We start from the raw sequence: 21,182 nt of genomic DNA on the forward strand, positions 1-21,182 counted from the left end.
GAATTTGGGGTTTTTTTGGTGGGATTTTGGGAATTTGGGGGGTTTTTCGTGCGATTTTTGGAAATTTGGGGAGGGGTTTTGTGGGATTTTGGGAATTTGGGTTTTTTGGGAATTTGGGGTTTTTTTGTGGGATTTTTTTTGGAATTTGAGGGGATTTTTTTGTGGGATTTTTGGGAATTTGGGCGGGGCGGGGATTTTGGGTCAGGGGGATTCTGGCAGGTTTTTGTGTTGGGAATTGCAATTCCTTCAAATTTTGGGAATTCTAGCTCCGTCCCGTGGGAATTCTGTCTTCTCCAAGCCTTGGGAATTTCAGCCCCAATGTCCCCAGTGTCCCCAGTGTCCCCAGTGTCCCCAGTGTCCCCAGTGTCCCCATGTCCCCCGCAATCCTGCCCCCCGCACAGAACGGCTCCCAAAGGCTCTGGGAAGGAGATCGGATCCATGAAATGGGCCTTGAAAAATCCCAAAAAGCAGAAAATTGGGAAAATCCGGAAAAAATCCCAATAAAATCCTGAAAAAAATCCTGGAAAAAAAAATCCTGAAAAAATCCCCCCAAATCCTGAAAAAATCTCAATAAAATGCTGAAAATGTCGCCCAAAAATCCTGAAAAAATCCCAATAAAATCCTTTAAAAGTCTCCCAAAAATCCGGGAAAAAAAAAATCGCAAAAATCCCAATAAAATACTGAAAAAATCCCAATAAAATCCTGAAAAATCCCCAAAAATTCCTGAAAAAAATTCAGATAAAATCCTGAAAACAATCCCAAATAAAATCCTGAAAAAATCCTCAAAAATTCCTGAAAAAATTCCAATAAAATTGGAATTTTTTTGGAAAAAATCCCAATAAAATCCTGGAAAAATCCCCAAAAATTCCTGAAAAAATTCCGATAAAATCCTGAAAAAAATCCCCAAAACTCCCACTAAAATACTGAAAAAATTCCCCAAAATCCTGAAAAAATTCCCAAATAAAATCCTGAAAAAATCCTGAAAAATTCCTGAAAACATTCCAATAAAATCCTGAAAAAAAAATCCCAAATAAAATCCTGGAAAAATCCCCAAAAATTCCTGAAAAAATTCCGATAAAATCCTGAAAAAAAATCCCCAAAAATCCCAATAAAATCCTGAAAAAATTCCAATAAAATCCTGAAAAAAATCCCAAATAAAATCCTGGAAAAATCCCCAAAAATTCCTGAAAAAAATTCCGATAAAATCCTGAAAAAAATCCCCAAAAATCCCAATAAAATCCTGAAAAAATTCCCCAAAATTCTGAAAAAAATCCCAAATAAAATATTGAAAAAATCCTCAAAAATTCCTGAAAAAATTCCAATAAAATCCTGAAAAAAAAATCCCAAATAAAATCCTGGAAAAATCCCCAAAAATTCCTGAAAAAAATTCCGATAAAATCCTGAAAAAAAATCCCCAAAATCCCAATAAAATCCTAAAAAAATTCCCCAAAATCCTGAAAAAAAAATCCCAAATAAAATCCTGAAAAAATCCTCAAAAATTCCTGAAAAAATTCCGATAAAATCCTGAAAAAAAATCCCCAAAATTCCAATAAAATCCTAAAAAAATTGAGCTCCTGGAATGGGGTCCCGGGGAGAATTTTGGGGCATCCTGGAGGATCCCGGGGATGGATCAGGGATCCCGGAGGGTCCCGGGGGTCTCCCGGTGGTCCCAGTTTGGGGCTCCGGGGGGTCCCGGGAGTGGATGAGGGTCCCAATTCGGGGGTCCCGGGGATGGATGAGGGTCCCAATTCGGGGGTCCCGGGGATGGATGAGGGTCCCAATTCGGGGGTCCCGGGGCTGGATTGGGAACCCCTCGGGGGTCCCGGGGGCTCCCGGTGGTCCCGGGCCGGTACCTGGGCGAGCTTGAGGCGGCGGCCGGGGGCGGCGCGGATGACGAGGGCGATGAGCGCCAGGTACGAGTACGGGGGCTTGGGGTGGCGCCGGTAGCGCTGGGGGCGAGCCGGGGACCCCCGGGAGGCTCGGGACCCCCCCCCGGGAGCCGCCCCGGGAGCCCCCCCGGGAGTCCCCGGAGCTCCGGAACGGGTCCCGCGAGCCCTCGCGGGCCGGGTCGGGCGCTGCGGGGAGCGGCGGCGGCGGCGGCGGCATCGCGGGGGCGGCGCGGGAGGGGAAGGGTCGGGATTTATCCCGGGGGAGGGGAAGGGACCCGCGCGGGGGCGGGGGCTGGGGAGGGGGTTGGGGGTTGGGATTTGGGGAATTTGGGATTTTGGGATGCGGGGATTTGGGGATTGGGATTTGGGGTTTGGTGGTTTGGGATGGGGGGTTTGGGATTTATGCCAGGGGAGGGGAAGGGACCTGGGCAAGGGTTTGGAGGTTGGGATTTGGGATTTATGTTTTGGGATTTGAGGATTTGGGGCTTTGGGATTTTGAGATTTGGGTTTTGGGATTTGAGGATTTTGGGATTTGAGGATTTTGGGATTTGGGTTTTGGGATTTGAGGATTTTGGGATTTGAATTTGGGGATTTTGGGATTTGTGATTGGGATTTATCCCCGGGGGAGGGGAAGGGACCCGGGCGGGGTGGGGGCTGGGGAGGGGTTTGGAGTTTGGAATTTTGGGAATTTGGGATGTGGGGATTGGGATTGGGGATTTGGGATTAGGATTTGGGGTTTTGGATTGGGATTTGGGGTTTGAGATTTGGGAATCTGGGATTTTGGATTTGGGATTGGGGTTGGGATTTGGGAATCAGGATTGGGGATTTAGGGTTGGAGATTTGGGATTCGGGATTGAGATTTGGGGGTTTGGGATTGGGAATTTGGGATTTGGGATCTATGAGATGGGATGGGATCGGATTTGGGATTGGGTTTGGGATTGGTGATTTGGGGTTTGGATTTGGGATTCAGGGTTTGTAGATTTGGGGTTTGGGGTTGGGATTTGGGGTTTGTTGTTTGGGGTTTGGGATTGCGATTTGGGAATCAGGTTTGGGATTGGGATTGGGGATTTAGGATTGGAGATTTTGGATTAAGATTTGGAGATTTGGGGGTTTGGGATTGGGATTTGGGGATTTGGAATTTGGGGTTGGGATTGGGATTTGGGATTGGGGATTGAGATTTGGGATTTGGGTTTTGGGATTTGGGATTTGGGATTTGGGGTTTGGGGCTGGGATTTGGGATCTGGCGTTGGAGATTTGGGATCCCCTCCTGGTCTCACCTGGACACGCCCCCAATTAGCCCCGCCCAGCCATGGCCACGCCCCAAATCCCATTCCCCAGCCCTAATTACCCTAATTAGCCCCACCCACATCATAGCCACGCCCCAAATCCCATCCCTCAGCCCTAATTACCATAATTAGCCCTGCCCACTCCATAACCCCGCCCAACATTCCATTCCCACCCCTAATTACCCCAATTAGCCCTGCCCACCCCATAACCACGCCCAAATCCCCATCCCCAGCCCTAATTACCCTAATTAGCCCCACCCACCCCATAACCACATCCAATAGAATATCTCCAGCCTAATTACCTTAATTAGCCCCGCCCATTCTTAACTACACCCAATATCCCACCTCTAATTACCCTAATTAACCCCTCCCATTCCATAACCACGCCCAAATCCCATTCCCAGCCCTAATTACCCTAATTAGCCCCGCCCTCACCAAGCCACGCCCACCCCGCTGCCCTCACCGCCCTTAGCCCCGCCCACCACGGTGCCATGCCCATATATGGCGCACGGCCCCGCCCGTCAGCGGCCCTCAGCCAATCACCGCGCTCGGCCCCGCGCTTGGCCCCGCCCACTCCCGGCCCCGCGCGCTCCGGGCTCGCGGCCGCTGCCGGAAGTGGCGGTACCGGGACAGGGACACTGGGGACAGGGGGGGGGACATTGGGGGGGGACATGGGGGGGATTGGGGACATTGGGGACATTGGGGACATTGGGGGGGTTGGGGGGGATTGGGGACATTGGGGGGATTGGGGACATTGGGGACATTGGGGACATTGGGGACATTGGGGACATGGGGGACATGGGGGGGATTGGGGACATTGGGGGGACACGGGGACAGCAGGACAGGGGGAGGACCGGGGACACTGAGGGGTTTGGGGACACCTTGGGGGGACACTGGGGATGATTGGGGACATTGGGGGAGTTGGGGACACCTGGGGGGGCTTGGGGACATTGGGGACACTGAGGGGACACGGGAGGGACCGGGGACACCGAGGGGACAGCGGGACATGGGGACATGGGGGGACAGGGGGAGATTGGGGACACTGGGGACGATTGGGGACAGGGGGGACACCGGGGGGGTTTGGGACATTGGGGACACCGAGGGGACACGGGGACAGGGGGGACACCGGGGGGGTTTGGGGACAGCTGGGGGGCCTTGGGGACATTGGGGACAGGGGACAGGAGGGGCTTGGGGACATTGGGGGGGACTGGGGACACTGAGGGGACACTGGGGACATTGGGGACACCGGGACAGGGGGGGACAGGAGGGGCTTGGGGACACCTGGGGGACACTGGGGACACCAAGGGGGTCTGGGGACTTCTGGGGGGGCTTGGGGACACGGAGGGGACACCGGGACAGGGGGGACATGGGGGGGGACAGGGGGGATTGGGGACACTGGGGACGATTGGGGACATTGGGGGGACATTGGGGACACCGGGGGGGCTTGGGGACATCTGGTGGGCTTGGGGACACCTGGGTGACATGGGAGGACACAGGGACAGGGGGACACTGGAGGGGCTTGGGGACATGGAGGGGACACTGGGACAGGGGAGGGGACACCAGGGGAGCTTGGGGACACTTGAGGGGACACGGGGACAGCAGGGGGACATTGGGGACACCTGGGGGGGTTGGGGACATTGGGGGACACCAGGGGAGCTTGGGGACACCTGGGGGACATCGGGGGGGGGGGCTTGGGGACACCTGAGGGGCTTGGGGACATCAGGGGGGACTTGGGGACATCTGGGTGACATCGGGGGGGCTTGGGGACACCTGGGGGGGACAATTTGGGGACACTTGGGGAGACACAGGGGGGGTTGGGGACACCTTGGGGACACCAGGGGGGTTGGGGACACCTTGGGGGGACACCTTGGGGACACTTTGGGGACACCTGGGGGACACCTTGGGGACACCGGGGGGGTTGGGGACACCTGGGGGACACCTTGGGGACACCGGGGGGGAGGTGGCAGTGGGGGAGGGGACACGGTGACCCCCCGCTGTCCCCGCAGGTCGCCGGGGCTGTCCCCGAGTGCCACCATGGGGGACGCGGCGGGGGTGGCCTTGTCACACGCGGTGCTCTGTGTCACCAGCCTGGGCTGCGCCCTGCGGGCCACGCAGGTCAGGGACACCGCGGGGACACCTTGGGGACATTGGGGACACTGGGGACACCTTGGGGACACCCTGGGGACATTGGGGACACCTTGGGGACACAGGGGGGACAGCAGGGACGGGGGGGACACCCGTGTCACCTGTATCACCTGTGTCACCTGTGCCATGCCCCTGACCCTGTCCCCACCACGTCCCTCGATGTCCCCTCGATGTCCCCACAGGTGACACCCGGCCCGGCCACCACCCCTGTCCCCTCAATGTCCCCATGACATGCCCACAGTGTCCCCAAGATGTCCCTACAATGTCCCCATCCCTGTCCCCACCATGTCCCTCACTGTCCCTCACTGTCCCCTCAGGTGACACCCGGCCCGGCCATCCCTGTCCCCTCAATGTCCCCTCAATGTCCCCATGACATCCCCACAATGTCCCAATGATGTCCCCTCACTGTCCCCAGGATGTCCCCACAATGTCCCCTCCCTGTCCCTCACTGTCCCTCTCTGTCCCCTCAGGTGACACCGGGCCCGGCCGCCATCCCTGTCCCCTCACTGTCCCCACAATGTCCCCTCCCTGTCCCTCACTGTCCCTCTCTGTCCCCTCAGGTGACGCCGGGCCCGGCCGCCATCCCTGTCCCCACAATGTCCCCACGATGTCCCCTCCCTGTCCCTCACTGTCCCCTCTGTGTCCCCTCAGGTGACACCGGGCCCGGCTGCCGGGTTCCTGCTGCAGGCGCTGGTGGCGGCGGCGGACGCGCTGTCCCCTCACTGTCCCCTCAGTGTCCCCGTGCTGTCCCCTGGGTGTCCCCACGATGTCCCCAACGTCCCCTCGCTGTCCCCTGGGTGTCCCCACGACATCCCCTCGCTGTCCCCCCCGCGCTCGTGGCTCTGCTCGGTGCTGTCCCAGCCCTTGGTGGCCTTCGGGTGCCACCGCCTGAGCGGTGACAGTGCCACCGCCGCTGTCCCGCTGGCGGCGGGCACGGCGGTGGCCGCGCTGGCCGCGGGCTGGCCGCGCTTCGTCACCGCGGGCCACTTTGTCGCCGCGGGTCACTTTGTCACCGCGCTGACGGCCGGCTCGCTGCTGGCGCTGGCCGCGCTCACCGCCAGCGTCACCGGGGCGGTGGCGGCGGCGCTGGTGGCACTTGGGGACACGGGGGTGGTGGCACCCTGGGCTGTGCCCTGGGTGAGGGCGGCGGCCAGCGTGGCGCTGCTGGGGACACTGCGGGAGCAGCGGGTGGCACTGGGGGACACCGGGGTGGTGGCACTGGGGGACACTGGGTGACACTGCATGGTGGCACTGTCAGACATCATTAAAGGCACGGTGGCAACGAGGTGGTGGCACTGTGGTGGCACTGTGGTGGCACTGGGGTGACACTGATGGTGGCACTGGGTGGTGGCACTGTGGGGACACTGGGTGGTGACACTGTCAGACACCATTAAAGGCAAGGTGGCAACGAGGTGGTGGCACTGGGGTGACACTGATGGAGGCAGTGGGTGGTGGCACTGTGGGGACACTGGGTGGCACTGGGGTGGCACTGGGTGACACTGGATGGTGGCACCATGGGGACACCATTAAAGGCAACATGGCAATGAGGTGGCACTGGGGTGGCTTTGGGGTGACACTGATGGAGGCACTGTGGTGGCACTGGGGTGGCACTGGGTGGTGGCACTGTGGGGACACTGGGGGGACACTGGGGTGGCACTGGGTGACACTGGGGTGGTGGCACCATGGGGACATCATTAAAGGCAAGGTGGCAACGAGGTGGCACTGGGTGACACTGGGGGACACTGGGGTGGTGGCACTGGGGTGACACTGCTGGTGGCACTGGGGTGACACTGATGGTGACACTGTCAGACACCAGTAAAAGCAAGGTGGCAGCGAGGTGGCACTGAGGTGGCACTGGGGTGACACTGATAGTGGCACTGGGGTGGTGGCACTGGGTGACACTGGGTGGTGGCACCGTGGGGACACCAGTAAAAGCAAGGTGGAAACGAGGTGGCACTGGGGTGGCATTAGTGTGACACTGATTGTGGCACTGGGGTGGCACTGGGTGACACTGGGTGGTGGCATCATGGGGACACCATTAAAGGCAAGGTGGCACTGTGGTGGCATTGGGGTGACACTGATGGTGGCATTGGGGTGGTGGCACTGCGGGGACACTGTGTGACACTGTGGGGACACTGGGGTGGCACTGGGTGACACCGGGGACACTGTCAGACACCATTAAAGGCAAGGTGGCAACGAGGTGGCACTGGGGTGACAGCAGTGGTGGCACTGGGGTGGCACTGGGGTGACACTGCTGGTGGCACTGGGGTGACAGCAGTGGTGGCACTGGGGTGGCTTTGGGGTGACACTGGGTGACACTGGGATGGCTCTGGGATCGTTGCAGTGGTGGCACTGCTGTGACACTGTGGTGACACTGACGGTGACACTGCTGTGACACTGCTGGTGGCACTGATGGTGGCACTGCTGTGACACTGCTGTGACACTGCTGGTGGCACTGTGGAGACACTGCTGGTGACACTGCTGTGACACTGCTGGTGGCCCTGCGGTGGCGGCGGCGCTGGTGGCACTTGGGGACATGGTGGTGGCACCCTGGGCTGTGCCCTGGGTGAGGGCGGCGGCCAGCGTGGCGCTGCTGGGGACACTGCGGGAGCAGCGGGTGGCACTGGGGGACACCGGGCTGGTGGCACTGGGGGACACTGAGTGACACTGGGGGACACTGAGTGACACTGCGTGGTGACACTGGGGGACACCGGGCTGGTGGCACTGGGGGACACTGAGTGACACTGGGGTGGCACTGGGGGACACCGGGGTGGTGGCACTGGGGGACACTGGGGTGGTGGCACTGGGGGACACTGAGTGACACTGCGTGGTGGCACTGTGGGGACACCGGGGTGGTGGCACTGGGGGACACTGAGTGACACTGTGTGGTGGCACTGGGGGACACCGGGGTGGTGGCACTGGGGGACACTGAGTGACACTGCGTGGTGGCACTGGGGGACACTGCGGGAGCAGCGGGTGGCACTGGGGGACACTGAGTGACACTGGGGGACACTGAGTGACACCGGGGTGGTGGCACTGGGGGACACTGGGTGACACTGCATGGTGGCACTGTCAGACACCATTAAAAGCAAGGTGGCAACGAGGTGGTGGCACTGTGGTGGCACTGATGGAGGCACTGGGTGGTGGCACTGTGGGGACACTGGGTGACACTGTGGTGGCACTGGGTGACACTGAGTGACACTGCATGGTGGCACTGGGGGACACCGGGGTGGTGGCACTGTGGGGACACTGGGTGGTGACACTATCAGACACCATTAAAGGCAACGTGGCAACGAGGTGGTGGCACTGTGGTGGCACTGGGGTGACACTGGGTGGTGGCACTGTGGTGGCATTAGTGTGACACTGATGGTGGCACTGGGGTGACAGCAGTGGTGACACTGGTGACATTGGGGTGACACTGGGTGGTGACACTGGGATGGCAGCAGTGGTGGCACTGGGGGACACCGGGGTGGTGACATTGGGGTGACACTGGGTGGTGACACTGGGATGGCAGCAGTGGTGGCACTGGGGTGGTGGCACTGGGTGACACTGGGTGGTGACACTGTCAGACACCAGTAAAAGCAAGGTGGCAGCGAGGTGGCACTGAGGTGGCATTGGGGTGGCACTGATAGTGGCACTGGTGTGGTGACACTGAGGGTGACACTGGGTGGTGGCACCATGGGGACACCATTAAATGCAGGGTGTCAGCGAGGTGGCACTGAGGTGGCACTGGGGTGACACTAATCGTGGCACTGGGGGACACTGAGGGTGGCACTTGGATGGCATTGGGTGGCACTGGGGTGGTGGCACCATGGGGACACCGTTAAAGGCAGGGTGGCACTGGGGTGACGCTGATTGTGACACTGGGTGGTGGCACTGGGGTGGCACTGGGGTGACACGGGGTGGTGGCACTGTGGGGACACTGCTGGTGGCACTGCGGTGGCACTGGTGTGGCACTGCTGGTGACACTGGGGGTGGTGGCACCATGGGGACACCATTAAAGGCAGGGTGGCACTGTGGTGACATCAGTGTGACACTGATTGTGGCACTGGGGTGGCACTGGGGTGGTGGCACTGTGGGGACACTGGGTGACATTGGGTGACACTGGGGTGGCACTGGGGTGACACTGAGGGTGGCACTGCGGTGGTATTGGGGTGGCACTGGGTGACACGGGGTGGTGACACTGCTGTGGCAGTGCTGGTGGCACTGGGGGGTGGCACCGGTGACACTGTGGTGGCACCGGTCTGTACTGGTTTGTACTGGTCCATACTGGCCCATACTGGTTCATACTGGCCCATACTGGTTCATTCCTGTCTATACTGGCCCATACTGGTCCGTACTGGTCCGTACTGGTCCGTACTGGTTTGTACTGGTTCATTCCTGTCTATACTGGCCCGTACTGGTCTGTACTGGTTTGTACTGGCCCATACTGGTTCATACTGGCCCATACTGGTCCGTACTGGTCCGTACTGGTTTGTACTGGTCCATACTGGTTCATACCTGTCTATACTGGTCTGTACTGGTCCGTACTGGTTTGTACTGGCCCATACTGGTTCATACCTGTCTATACTGGTCCATACTGGTCTGTACTGGTTTGTACTGGTCCATAATGATCCAAACTGGTCCATACTGGTTTAGATTGGTCCCATACTGGTCTTTACTGGTCCATACTGGTCCCATACTGGTCCATACTGGTCCGTACTCGTTTATACTGGTCCATACTGGTCTATACTGGTTTATACTGGTCCATACTGGTCTATATTTGTCCATACTGTTCCCATACTGGTCCATACTGGTCCCATACTGGTCTTTACTGGTCCATACTGGTCCATACTGGTCCATACTGGTCCATACTGGTTTATACTGGTCCATACTGGTCCATACTGGTCCATACTGGTTTATATTACTCCGTACTGGTCCCATACTGGTTTATCCTGGTCCATACTGGTTTATACTGGTCCCATACTGGTCAGTACTGGTTTACATTGTTCCCATACTGGTTTATACTGGTCCAGACTGGTTTATACTGGTCCCATACTGGTCCTTACTGTTCCCATACTGGTCTGTAGTGGTCCATACTGGTCCAAGCTGGTCCATACTGGTTTATACTGGTCCCATGCTGGTTTATACTGGTCCAGGCTGGTCCATACTGGTCTGTACTGGTCCGTACTGCTCCGTACTGGTCCCATACTGGTCCATACTGGTTTACATTGTTCCTAAACTGGTCCATACTGGTCCATACTGGTCCATACTGGTCCCATACTGGTCCCATACTGGTTTATACTGGTTTATACTGGTCCCATACTGGTTTATACTGGTCCATACTGGTCCCATACTGGTCCATACTGGTTTATACCGGTCCCATACTGGTCCATACTGGTCCCATACTGGTCCCATACTGGTCCATACTGGTTTATACCGGTCCCATACTGGTCCATACTGGTCCATACTGGTCCCATACTGGTTTATACTGGTTTATACTGGTCCCATACTGGTTTATACTGGTCCATACCGGTCCCATACTGGTCCATACTGGTTTATACCGGTCCCATACTGGTCCATACTGGTCCCATACTGGTTTATACCGGTCCCATACTGGTCCATACTGGTCCCATACTGGTCCCATACTGGTTTATACTGGTTTATACTGGTGGGCCCGAGCGCGCCCCCCCGCCCCATCCCGCCACAAGCCCCGCCCCCAAGCCCCGCCCCCTACTCTTTCCAGCCATCTATTGGCCCACCCTTAGTGACGTCACCAAACCCCGCCCCCTCTACCGGCAGCCGCCTGCCCTGCCGTTGAAATCCCCGCCCCCAACCCCAGACCTCGCCCTCCCATTGGCCGTCTCACCCTTCGCTCCTCCCTCCTCGCCTTCCCATTGGCTCCCCCTTTTCCCGCCCCGCCTCCCTCTCCCTCCGATTGGCTCCACCCCTGAGGGGAAGCCGTGAGGGCGGCCAAGATGGCGGCGGGGTGAGGCGGCGGCGATGGCGGCGATGTCCGGGCCGGAGGAGCGCGATGCCGGCGGCGGCCCCGCCGCTCCCTCCGCTCCTTCCGCGGCCGCTCCCGGCCCCGCGGCCGCGGCCGCGCTCGGCGGCGAGAGCGGCGGCGCGGAGGAGGCGGCGGCGCTGCTGCTGGAGGCGGGCGCCGATGCCGACGCGCCGCCCAAGAAGCGGCTGAGGGCGGCCGGGAGCGGCGGCGGCGGCGCGGAGGGGGCGGCGGGCAGCGTGAAGCTGGAGGAGCGCCTCTACTCCGTGCTCTGCTGCACCGTGTGCCTCGACCTGCCCAAGGCCTCCGTCTACCAGGTCAGGGGACAGCCCTGGGGACACGGGGGGAGGCTGAGGGGACACGGGGACAGGGCTTTGGGGACAGGGACATCCCTTGGGGACAGCCCTGAAGGGACAGGGACAGCCCTGAGGGGACACGGGGGGAGGCTGAGGGGACACGGGGACAGGGCTTTGGGGACAGGGACAGCCCTGGGGACACGGGGGGAGGCTGAGGGGACACGGGGACAGGGCTTTGGGGACAGGGACAGCCCTGAGGGGACACGGGGGGAGGCTGAGGGGACAGGGACATGGCTTTGGGGACAGGGACAGCCCTGAGGGGACAGGGACAGCCCTTGGGGACACGGGGGGAGGCTGAGGGGACAGGGACATGGCTTTGGGGACAGGGACAGCCCTGAGGGGACAGGGACAGCCCTGAGGACACGGGGGGAGGCTGAGGGGACAGGGACAGCCCTGAGGGGACAGGGACAGCCCTTGGGACACGGGGGGAGGCTGAGGGGACAGGGACAGCCCTGAGGGGACAGGGACAGCCCTGGGGACACGGGGACAGCCCTGAGGGGACACTCTGAGGGGACAGGGGGACATGGCTTTGGGGACAGGGACAGCCCTGGGGACACGGGGACATGGCTTTGGGGACAGGGACAGCCCTGGGGGGACAGGGACAGCCCTGAGGGGACAGGGACAGCCCTTGGGGACACGGGGACAGCCCTGGGGACACGGGGGGAGGCTGAGGGGACAGGGACAGCCCTTGGGGACAGCCCTGAGGGGACAGGGACAGCCCTTGGGGACAGTCCTGAGGGGACAGCCCTTGGGGACAGCCCTGAGGGGACAGGGACAGCCCTGAGGGGACAGGGACAGCCCTGGGGACACGGGGGGAGGCTGAGGGGACAGGGACAGGCCTGAGGGTACAGGGACAGCCCTTGGGGACACCCCTGGGGACACGGAGGGAGGCTGAGGGGACAGGGACAGCCCTGAGGGGACAGAGACAGCCCTTGGGGACACCGTGAGGGGACAGGGACACTCTGAGGGGACAGTGCCACCCCCTTGGGGACACTCTGAGGGGACAGGGACAGCCCCAGGGGACAGTGCCACCCCCTTGGGGACACTCTCAGGGGACAGGGACACTCTGAGGGGACAGAGACGCCCCTTGGGGACACGGGGACAGCACTCTGGGGACATGGGGACAGCCCAAGGGGGCACTGGAGAGGCTCAGGGGACACCGGGAGGAGTCGTGAGGGGACTGGGGACAGTGCCACCCCCTTGGGGACAGTGCCACCACCTTGGGGACACCCTGAGGGGACAGGGACAGCCCCAGGGGACATGGGGACATCACTTTGGGGACATGGGGACAGCAGTGGTGGCAGTGGGACAAGGCTGGGGGGATACCAGGAGGGGTCATTAAGGGACTGGGGACAGTGCCATCCTCTTGGGGACACTCTGAGGGGACAGGGGGACATGGCTTTGGGGACAGGGACAGCCCTGGGGACACGGGGGGAGGCTGAGGGGACAGGGACAGCCCTGAGGGGACAGCCCTGGGGACAGCCCTGAGGGTACAGGGACAGCCCTGAGGGGACAGCCCTGGGGACAGCCCTGAGGGGACAGGGACAGCCCTGAGGGGACAAGGACGCCCCTTGGGGACAGTGCCACCCCCAGGGGACACTCTCAGGGGACAGAGATGCCCCTTGGGGACACGGGGACATCACTCTGGGGACATGGGGACAGCAGTGGTGGCAGTGGGACAAGGCTGAGGGGACACCAGGAGGGGTCATGAGGGGACTGGGGACAGTGCCACCCCCTTGGGGACAGTGCCACCCCCTTGGGGACAGTGCCACCCCCTTGGGGACATGGGGACACGGCCTTGGGGACATGGGGACAGCAGTGGTGGCACGGGGGTGGCTGAGGGGACACAGGGAGGGGTTGTGAGGGGATTGGGGACAGTGCCACCCCCTTGGGGACAGTGCCACCCCCTTGGGGACACTCTGAGGGGACAGGGACACCCCTTGGGGACACGGGGACAACCCCTGGTGGCCCTGTCACCCCCCTGGTGGCCCTGTCACCCCCCTGGTGTCACTGTCACCCCCTGGTGGCCCTGTCACCCCCCCTCTGGTGGCACTGTCACCCCCCTTGGTGTCACTGTCACCCCCCTTGGTGGCCCTGTCACCCCCCTCTGGTGGCCTCTGCCACCCCCAGTCCCTTCAGGGCTCATCGAGGGCCACCGATGTCACCTCAGGGCCACCAAAAGTGTCCCAGAGTGTCCCTGTCCCCTCGTGGGCCACTAAATCTGCTCCAGGGCCACCAAACTGTCCCCTCAGGGCCACCAAAACTGTCCCAGGGGCCACCAAACCCTGCCAGGGCCACCAAACTGTCCCCTCAGGGCCACCAAAACTGTCCCAGGGCCACCAAACCCTGCCAGGGCCACCAAACTGTCCCCTCAGGGCCACCAAAACTGTCCCAGGGCCACCAAACCCATCCCAGAGTGGCCCTGTCCCCTCATGGGCCACCAAATCTGCTCCGGGGCCACCAAAGTGTCCCAGGGGCCACCAGAGACCTCTCAGGGGTGGCCTTGTCCCCTCACGGGCCACCAAAGTCCCCCCAAGGGCCACCAAGGGCTCCTTTGTCACCCCTGGGCCACCAAAGTCCCCTCAGGGCCACCAAAGGTCCCAGGGCCAACAAACTGTCCCCTCAGGGCCACCAAAGTCCCTCCAGGGCCACCAGAGTCCCCTCAGGGCCACCAAGGGCTCCTTTGTCACCCCTGGGCCACCAAAGGCCCCCCAAGGGCCACTAAAATGTCCCCGGGGCCACCAGAGCGTCCCAGGGCCACCAGGGTCCCCTCAGGGCCACCAAACCCCCTCAGGGTGTCCCTGTCCCTTCAAGGGCCACCAAAGTCCCTTCATGGGCCACCAAGGGCTCCTTTGTCACCCCTGGGCCACCAAAGGCCTTTAAGGGGCCACCAAAGTGTCCCAGGGCCACCAAACCCCCTCAGGGTGGCCCTGTCCCCTCATGGGCCACCAAACCTGCTCTGGGGCCACCAAAGTGTCCCAGGGGCCACCAGAGTCCCCTCGGAGTGGCCCTGTCTCCTCCTGGGCCACCAAAGTCCTCTCATGGCCACCAGAGCGTCCCAGGGCCACCAAAGTCCCCTCAGGGTCTCTGTCCCCTCCTGGGCCACCAAAGCCCTGCCAGGGCCACCAAAGTGTCCCAGTGCCACCAAAGTCCCCTCAGGGCCACCAGAGTGTCCCGGGGCCACCAAAGTGTCCCCTCAGGGCCACCAAGGGCTCCTTTGTCACCCCCTGGGCCACCAAAGGCCTCTCATGGCCACCAAAGTGTCCCAGGGGCCACCAAAGTCCCCTCAGGGTGGCCCTGTCCCCTCCTGGGCCACCAGAGTCCTCTCATGGCCACCAAAGCGTCCCAGGGCCACCAAAGTCCCCTCAGGGTCTCTGTCCCCTCCTGGGCCACCAAAGCCCTGCCAGGGCCACCAAAGTGTCCCCGGGGCCACCAAGGTCCCCTCAGGGTGGCCCTGTCCCCTCAGGGCCACCAAAGGTCCCCCTGGGCCACCAAAGGTCCCAGGGCCACCAAACCCCCTCAGAGTGGCCCTGTCCCCTCATGGGCCACCAAATCTGCTCCGGAGCCACCAAAGTGTCCCAGGGGCCACCAAAGTCCCCTCAGGGTGGCCCTGTCCCCTCACGGGCCACCAAAGTCCCCTCAGGGGCCACCAAGGCCTTTAAGGGGTCACCAAACCCCCTCAGGGTGGCCCTGTCCCCTCCTGGGCCACCAAAGTCCCCTCAGGGGCCACCAAGGCCTCTAAGGGGCCACCAGAGTCCCCTTGGGGTGTCCCTGTCCCTTCACGGGCCACCAAAGTCCCCCCAAGGGCCACCAAAGTGTCCCAGGGGCCACCAGAGTCCCCTCAGGGTGGCCCTGTCCCCTCAGGGCCACCAACACCCCCCAGGGGCCACCAAAGTCCCCTCATGGGCCACCGAGTGCTTCTGTGGGCCACCAAGGGCTCCTTTGTCACCCCTGGGCCACCAAGGGCCTTTAAGGGGCCACCAAAGTGTCCCCAGGGCCACCAGAGTCCCCTCTGGGCCACCAAGGGCTCCTTTGTCACCCCCTGGGCCACCAAAGTCCCCTCAGGGCCACCAAAGTGTCCCAGGGCCAACAAACCCCCTCAGAGTGGCCCTGTCCCTTCATGGGCCACCAAAGCCCTGCCAGGGGCCACCAAAGTGTCCCCAGGGCCACCAAAGGCCTGCCAGGGCCACCAAAGTCCCCTCATGGCCACCAAACCCCCTCAGGGTGTCTCTGTCCCCTCAGGGCCACCAGAGTGTCCCAGGGGCCACCAGAGTCCCCTCATGGGCCACCAAGCCCTGGGGCCACCAAAGTGTCCCCTCAGGGCCACCAAGGGCTCCTTTGTCACCCCCTGGGCCACCAAAGGTCCCCCTGGGCCACCAAGGCAGGGACTGAGGGTTCGTTAAGTGTGGGGTTAATTAGTGCCTGCGTGGGAGCTGATGAACGGATCGAGTGAGTGATTGATTGATTGATTGATTGATCGATTGATTGATCGATCAGTTGATTGGTTATTTACTTGATTGATCAATTGATTGGTTAATATTTGATTGATTGATTGATTGATTGATAATTGATTGGTTATTGAGGTGGTTTTTAATTGATTAATTGATTCAATAATTGATTGATCAACGGATTGGTTATTTAGGTGGTTTTTAATTGATTAATTGATTGAATGATTTATTTATTGATTGATTGATTGATTATTTAGGTGATTAGTTGCTTGATTAATTAATTGAATAATTGATTGATGAATTGATTGGTTATTTAGGTGATTATTTACTTGATTAATTAATTGAATAATTGATTGATCAGTTGATTGGTTATTTAGGTGATTTTTAATTGATTAATTGATTGAATAATTGATTGATCAACTGATTGGTTATTTAGATGTTTTTAATTGATTAATTAATGAATAATTGATTAATTGAGTGGTTATTTAGGTGGTTTTTAATTGATTAATTAATTCAATAATTGATTGTTTAATCAATTGATGATTTAGGTGATTTTTAATTGATTAATTAATTCAATAATTGATTGTTTAATCGATTGATGATTTAGGTGGTTTTTAATTGATTAATTGATTGAATAATTGATTGATCAATTGATTGGTTATTTAGGTGGTTTTTAATGGATTAATTAGTTCAATAATTGATTGATCAACTGATTGTTATTTAGGTGATTTTCAATTTATTAATTGATTGAATAATTGATTGATTGTTTAAGTGATTTTTAATTGATTAATGATTTCAATAATTGATTAATTGGTTTGTTATTGAGGTGATTTTGAATTAATTAGTTGAATAATTAATTGATTGTTTAATCGATTGATTATTTGGGTGATTTTTTAATTGATTAATTAATTCCATAATTGATTGATGAATTGATTGATTATTTAGGCGGTTTTTAATTGATTAATTAATTCAATAATTGATTAATTGGTTTGTTATTGAGGTGATTTTTAATCAATTACTTGAATAATTGATTCTTTAATGATTATTTAGGTGATTTTTAATTGATTAATTGATTGAATAATTGATAGATCAATTGATTGATTAATGGCTAGATCAATTGATTGATTATTTAGATGATTATTTACTTGATTAATTGATTGAATAATTGATTGATTAATTAATATATTGATCAACTGATTGTTTGTTTAGGTGATTTTTAATTGATTAATTAATTGAATAATTGATTGATTATTTAATGGCTAGATCAATTGATTGATTATTTAGGTGATTTTTGATTGAATAATTGATTGATTATTGATTAATTAATGGACTGATCAATTGATTAATTATTTAGGTGATTATTTACTTGATTAATTGAATAATTGATTGATCAATTGATTAATTAATGGATTGATTATTTAGGTGGTTATTTAATTGATTAATTGAATAATTGATTGATCAATTGATTAATTAATGGCTTGATCAATTGATTGATTATTTAGGTGATTATTTACTTGATTAATTAATTGAATGATTGATTAATTGATTGATCAATTGAATGATTATTTAGGAGATTGATTCATTAATTGATTGAATTATTGATTGATTACTTATTTAATAGATTGATGAATTGATTGTTTAATTGACCAGTTCATTAATTGATTGATTATTTGATTGATTGAGTAATTAAATCTGGGGTTAATTAATGCAGGATGGGATGCAATGAATTGGTTATTGATTGATTGGTTAATTGATTACTTAATTGATTAATTGAATGATTAATTAATAATTGATTAATTGATTGATTAAATATGGGATTAATTAAATCTGGGGTTAATTAAATCAGGGATTAATTAATCCAAGCATGGTATCCAATTAACTGATTAATTGATTATTAATTTGAGTAATTGAGTAATTAATTGATTAATTGATTGATTAATCCAGGGATGGGTTGATTAATTAATTCTGGGATTAATTAAATCTGGGATTAATAATGCCAGCATGGGATCCAATTAACTGATTAATGGATTACTTAATTGGTTAATTGGTGGGTTAATTCAGGAATTAAATTAAATTGGAGGAATTAAATCTGGGGTTAATTAAACCTGGGGTTAATTAAACCTGGGGTTAATGAATCCCGGGATGGGATTAAGTCTGGGTGTAATTAGAGCTTGCATTTAATTAATAAAAAAATAATCCGGGGATGGGATCAAGTCTGGGATTTAATTAATCCTGGGATTAATTAATCCAGGGTTTGGATTGAACCTGGGATTAATTAATTCTGGGATTAATTAATGCTGGGATGGGATCAAATCTGGGTTTAATTAGAGCTTGGATTTAATTAGATCTGGGATTAATTAATGCTGGGATGGGATTAAATCTGAGATTAATTAGAGCTTGGATTTAATTAAATCTGGAATTAATTAATGCTGGGATGGGATCAAATCTGGGATTTATTAAATTTGGGATTTAATTAATCCTGGGATTAATTAATCCTGGGATAGGATCAAATCTGGGATTTAATTAATCCTGGGATTAATTAATCCAGGGTTAAGATCAAATCCGGCATTAATTAATTCTGGGATTTAATTAGATCTGGGATTAATTAATGTTGGGATAGGAGCAAATCTGGGTTTAATTAGAGCTTGGATTTAATTAGATCTGGGATTAATTAATGCTGGATGCGATTGAATCTGCATTTAATTAGAGCTTGCTTTTAATTAAGTCTGGGATTAATTAATCCTGGGACAGGATCAAATCTGGGATTAATTAAACTCAGGACTTAATTAAATAATAAATTAATTAATTTTAGAATGGGATTAAACCTGGGGTTTATTAAATTTGGGATTTAATTAATCCTGGGATTAATTAATGCTGGGTTTGGATTGAATTTATTAAATCTGGGATTTAATTAAATATGGGATTGATTAATTAATGCTGGGATGGGATTAAACCTGGGATTTAATTAATCCTGGATTAATTAATGCTGGGATAGGATTAAATCCGGTTTTAATTAGAGCTTGCATTTAATTAACCCTGGGATTAATTAATCCAGGGTTTGGATCGAATCTGGGATTTATTGAACCCAGGATTTAATTAATTCTGGGATTAATTAATGCTGGGATGGGATCAAATCTGGGATTTATTAAATCTGGGATTTAATTAAATAAGAAATTAATTAATTCAAGATGGGATTAAACCTGGGGTTTATTAAATTTGGGATTTAATTAATCCTGGGATTAATTAATGCTGGGTTTGGATTGAATTTATTAAATCTGGGATTTAATTAAATCTGGGATTAATTAATGATGGGATGGGGTCAAATCTGAGATTTAATTTAATTAAAACATGAAAAAAATGGGAAAATTTTGTATTAAAAATGTTTAAAAATGGGAAATTAATTGGAAAAATTGTAATTAAAAATACGGAAAAATGAGAAATTAAATGGAAAAATTGTAATTAAAAATGGGGGAAAATTGGAATTAAAAAGGTGGAAAAAATGAGAAATTAAGGGAAACTTGGAATTAAAAATGGGGGAAAATTGGAATTAAAAAGGTGGAAAAAATGAGAAATTAAAGGGAAACTTGGAATTAAAAATGGGGGAAAATTGGAATTAAAAATGGGGGAAAAATGAGAAATTAAAGGGAAAATTGGAATAAAAATGGGGGAAAATTGGAATTAAAAATGGGGGAAAAATGAGAAATTAAAGGGAAAATTGGAATTAAAAATGGGGGAAAATTGGAATTAAAATGGGGGAAAATTGAGAAATTAAAGGGAAAATTGGAATTAAAAATGGGGGAAAATAGGAATTAAAAATGTGGAAAAATGAGAAATTAAAGGGAAAATTGGAATTAAAAATGGGGGAAAATAGGAATTAAAAATGTGGAAAAAATGAGAAATTAAAGGGAAAATTGGAATTAAAAATGGGGGAAAATTGGAATTAAAAAGGTGGAAAAATGAGAAATTAAAGGGAAACTTGGAATTAAAATGGGGGAAAATTGGAATTAAAAATGGGGGAAAAATGAGAAATTAAAGGAAAATTGGAATTAAAAATGGGGGAAAATTGGAATTAAAAATGGGGAAAATGAGAAATTAAAGGGAAAATTGGAATTAAAAATGGGGGAAAATAGGAATTAAAAATGTGGAAAAATGAGAAATTAAAGGGAAAATTGGAATTAAAAAATGTGGAAAAATGAGAAATTAAAGGGAAACTTGGAATTAAAAATGGGGGAAAATTGGAATTAAAAATGGGGGAAAATGAGAAATTAAAGGGAAAATTGGAATTAAAAATGGGGGAAAATAGGAATTAAAAATGTGGAAAAATGAGAAATTAAAGGGAAAATTGGAATTAAAAATGTGGAAAAATGAGAAATTAAAGGGAAACTTGGAATTAAAAATGGGGGAAAATTGGAATTAAAAATGGGGAAATGAGAAATTAGAAATTAAAGGGAAATTGGAATAAAATGGGGGAAAATAGGAATTAAAAAGGTGGAAAAAATGAGAAATTAAAGGGAAAATTGGAATTAAAAATGGGGGAAAATAGGAATTAAAAAGGTGGAAAAAATGAGAAATTAAAGGAAAATTGGAATTAAAAATGGGGGAAAATTGGAATTAAAAGGTGGAAAAAATGAGAAATTAAGGGAAAATTGGAATTAAAAATGGGGGAAAAATGAGAATTTAAATGGAAAATTAAGAATAAAAAATGGGGAAATTGGAATTAAAAATGTGGAAAAATGAGATTTTAAATGGGAAAATAACAATAAAAAATAGGGAAAAATTGTAATTAAAAAGGTGGAAAATTGAGATTTGAAATGGAAAAATAAGAATAAAAACCGGGAAAAATTGAATTAAAAATGTTTAAAAATGGGAAATTAATAGGAAAAATTGGAATTAAAAATGGGGGAAAATGAGATTTTAAATGGAAAAATTGAATAGAAATGGGGAAAAATTGGAATTAAAAAGGTGAAAAAAGAGAATTAAATGGAAAAATAGCAATAAAAAATTGGAAAAAATTTGGAATTAAGAGGTGAAAAATGAGAAATTAAATGGAAAAATAAGATAAAAAATGGGGAAAT

The 21,182-nt window shown here is 52.6% G+C and overlaps 2 protein-coding genes across 3 annotated transcripts; both read left to right on the forward strand.

Moving 5' to 3' along the window:
• Positions 1-63: 63 nt before the first annotated feature.
• Positions 64-6,605, forward strand: LOC135292118 (transmembrane protein 276-like). Of its 2 annotated transcripts, none has more exons than XM_064406359.1 (3): positions 64-1,913; positions 5,182-5,290; positions 5,972-6,605. In XM_064406359.1, the coding sequence occupies exons 1-3, from the start codon at positions 1,732-1,734 to the stop codon at positions 6,554-6,556; spliced, it is 876 nt and encodes a 291-aa protein (XP_064262429.1). In that variant the 5' UTR covers positions 64-1,731; the 3' UTR covers positions 6,557-6,605. The 2 variants fall into 2 exon arrangements, with proteins under 2 accessions (XP_064262429.1, XP_064262430.1); XM_064406360.1 differs by lacking the exon at positions 64-1,913 and adding an exon at positions 3,068-3,796.
• A 4,663-nt stretch (positions 6,606-11,268) lies between these two features.
• On the forward strand, positions 11,269-15,632 carry LOC135292119 (zinc finger TRAF-type-containing protein 1-like). Its single transcript, XM_064406361.1, has 2 exons — positions 11,269-11,631; positions 15,524-15,632. The coding sequence occupies exons 1-2, from the start codon at positions 11,303-11,305 to the stop codon at positions 15,630-15,632; spliced, it is 438 nt and encodes a 145-aa protein (XP_064262431.1). The 5' UTR covers positions 11,269-11,302.
• The last annotated feature ends 5,550 nt before the right edge of the window (positions 15,633-21,182 follow it).

This window comes from Passer domesticus, unplaced genomic scaffold (assembly GCF_036417665.1).
Source record: "Passer domesticus isolate bPasDom1 unplaced genomic scaffold, bPasDom1.hap1 HAP1_SCAFFOLD_212, whole genome shotgun sequence".
Taxonomy (NCBI): Eukaryota; Metazoa; Chordata; class Aves; order Passeriformes; family Passeridae; genus Passer; species Passer domesticus.

Excerpts from the sequence above, each read along its gene's own strand:
- LOC135292118 (XM_064406359.1), top strand. The coding sequence starts at position 1,732 with ATGGATGAGGGTCCCAATTCGGGGGTCCCGGGGATGGATGAGGGTCCC. Across the intron at positions 1,914-5,181 it reads ACGAGGGCGATGAGCGCCAG|GTCGCCGGGGCTGTCCCCGA; the intron begins GTACGAGTACGG and ends CTGTCCCCGCAG. Across the intron at positions 5,291-5,971 it reads GCGCCCTGCGGGCCACGCAG|GTGACACCGGGCCCGGCTGC; the intron begins GTCAGGGACACC and ends GTGTCCCCTCAG.
- LOC135292119 (XM_064406361.1), top strand. The coding sequence starts at position 11,303 with ATGGCGGCGATGTCCGGGCCGGAGGAGCGCGATGCCGGCGGCGGCCCC. Across the intron at positions 11,632-15,523 it reads GTCTACCAGGTCAGGGGACA|GGCCACCAACACCCCCCAGG; the intron begins GCCCTGGGGACA and ends CTGTCCCCTCAG.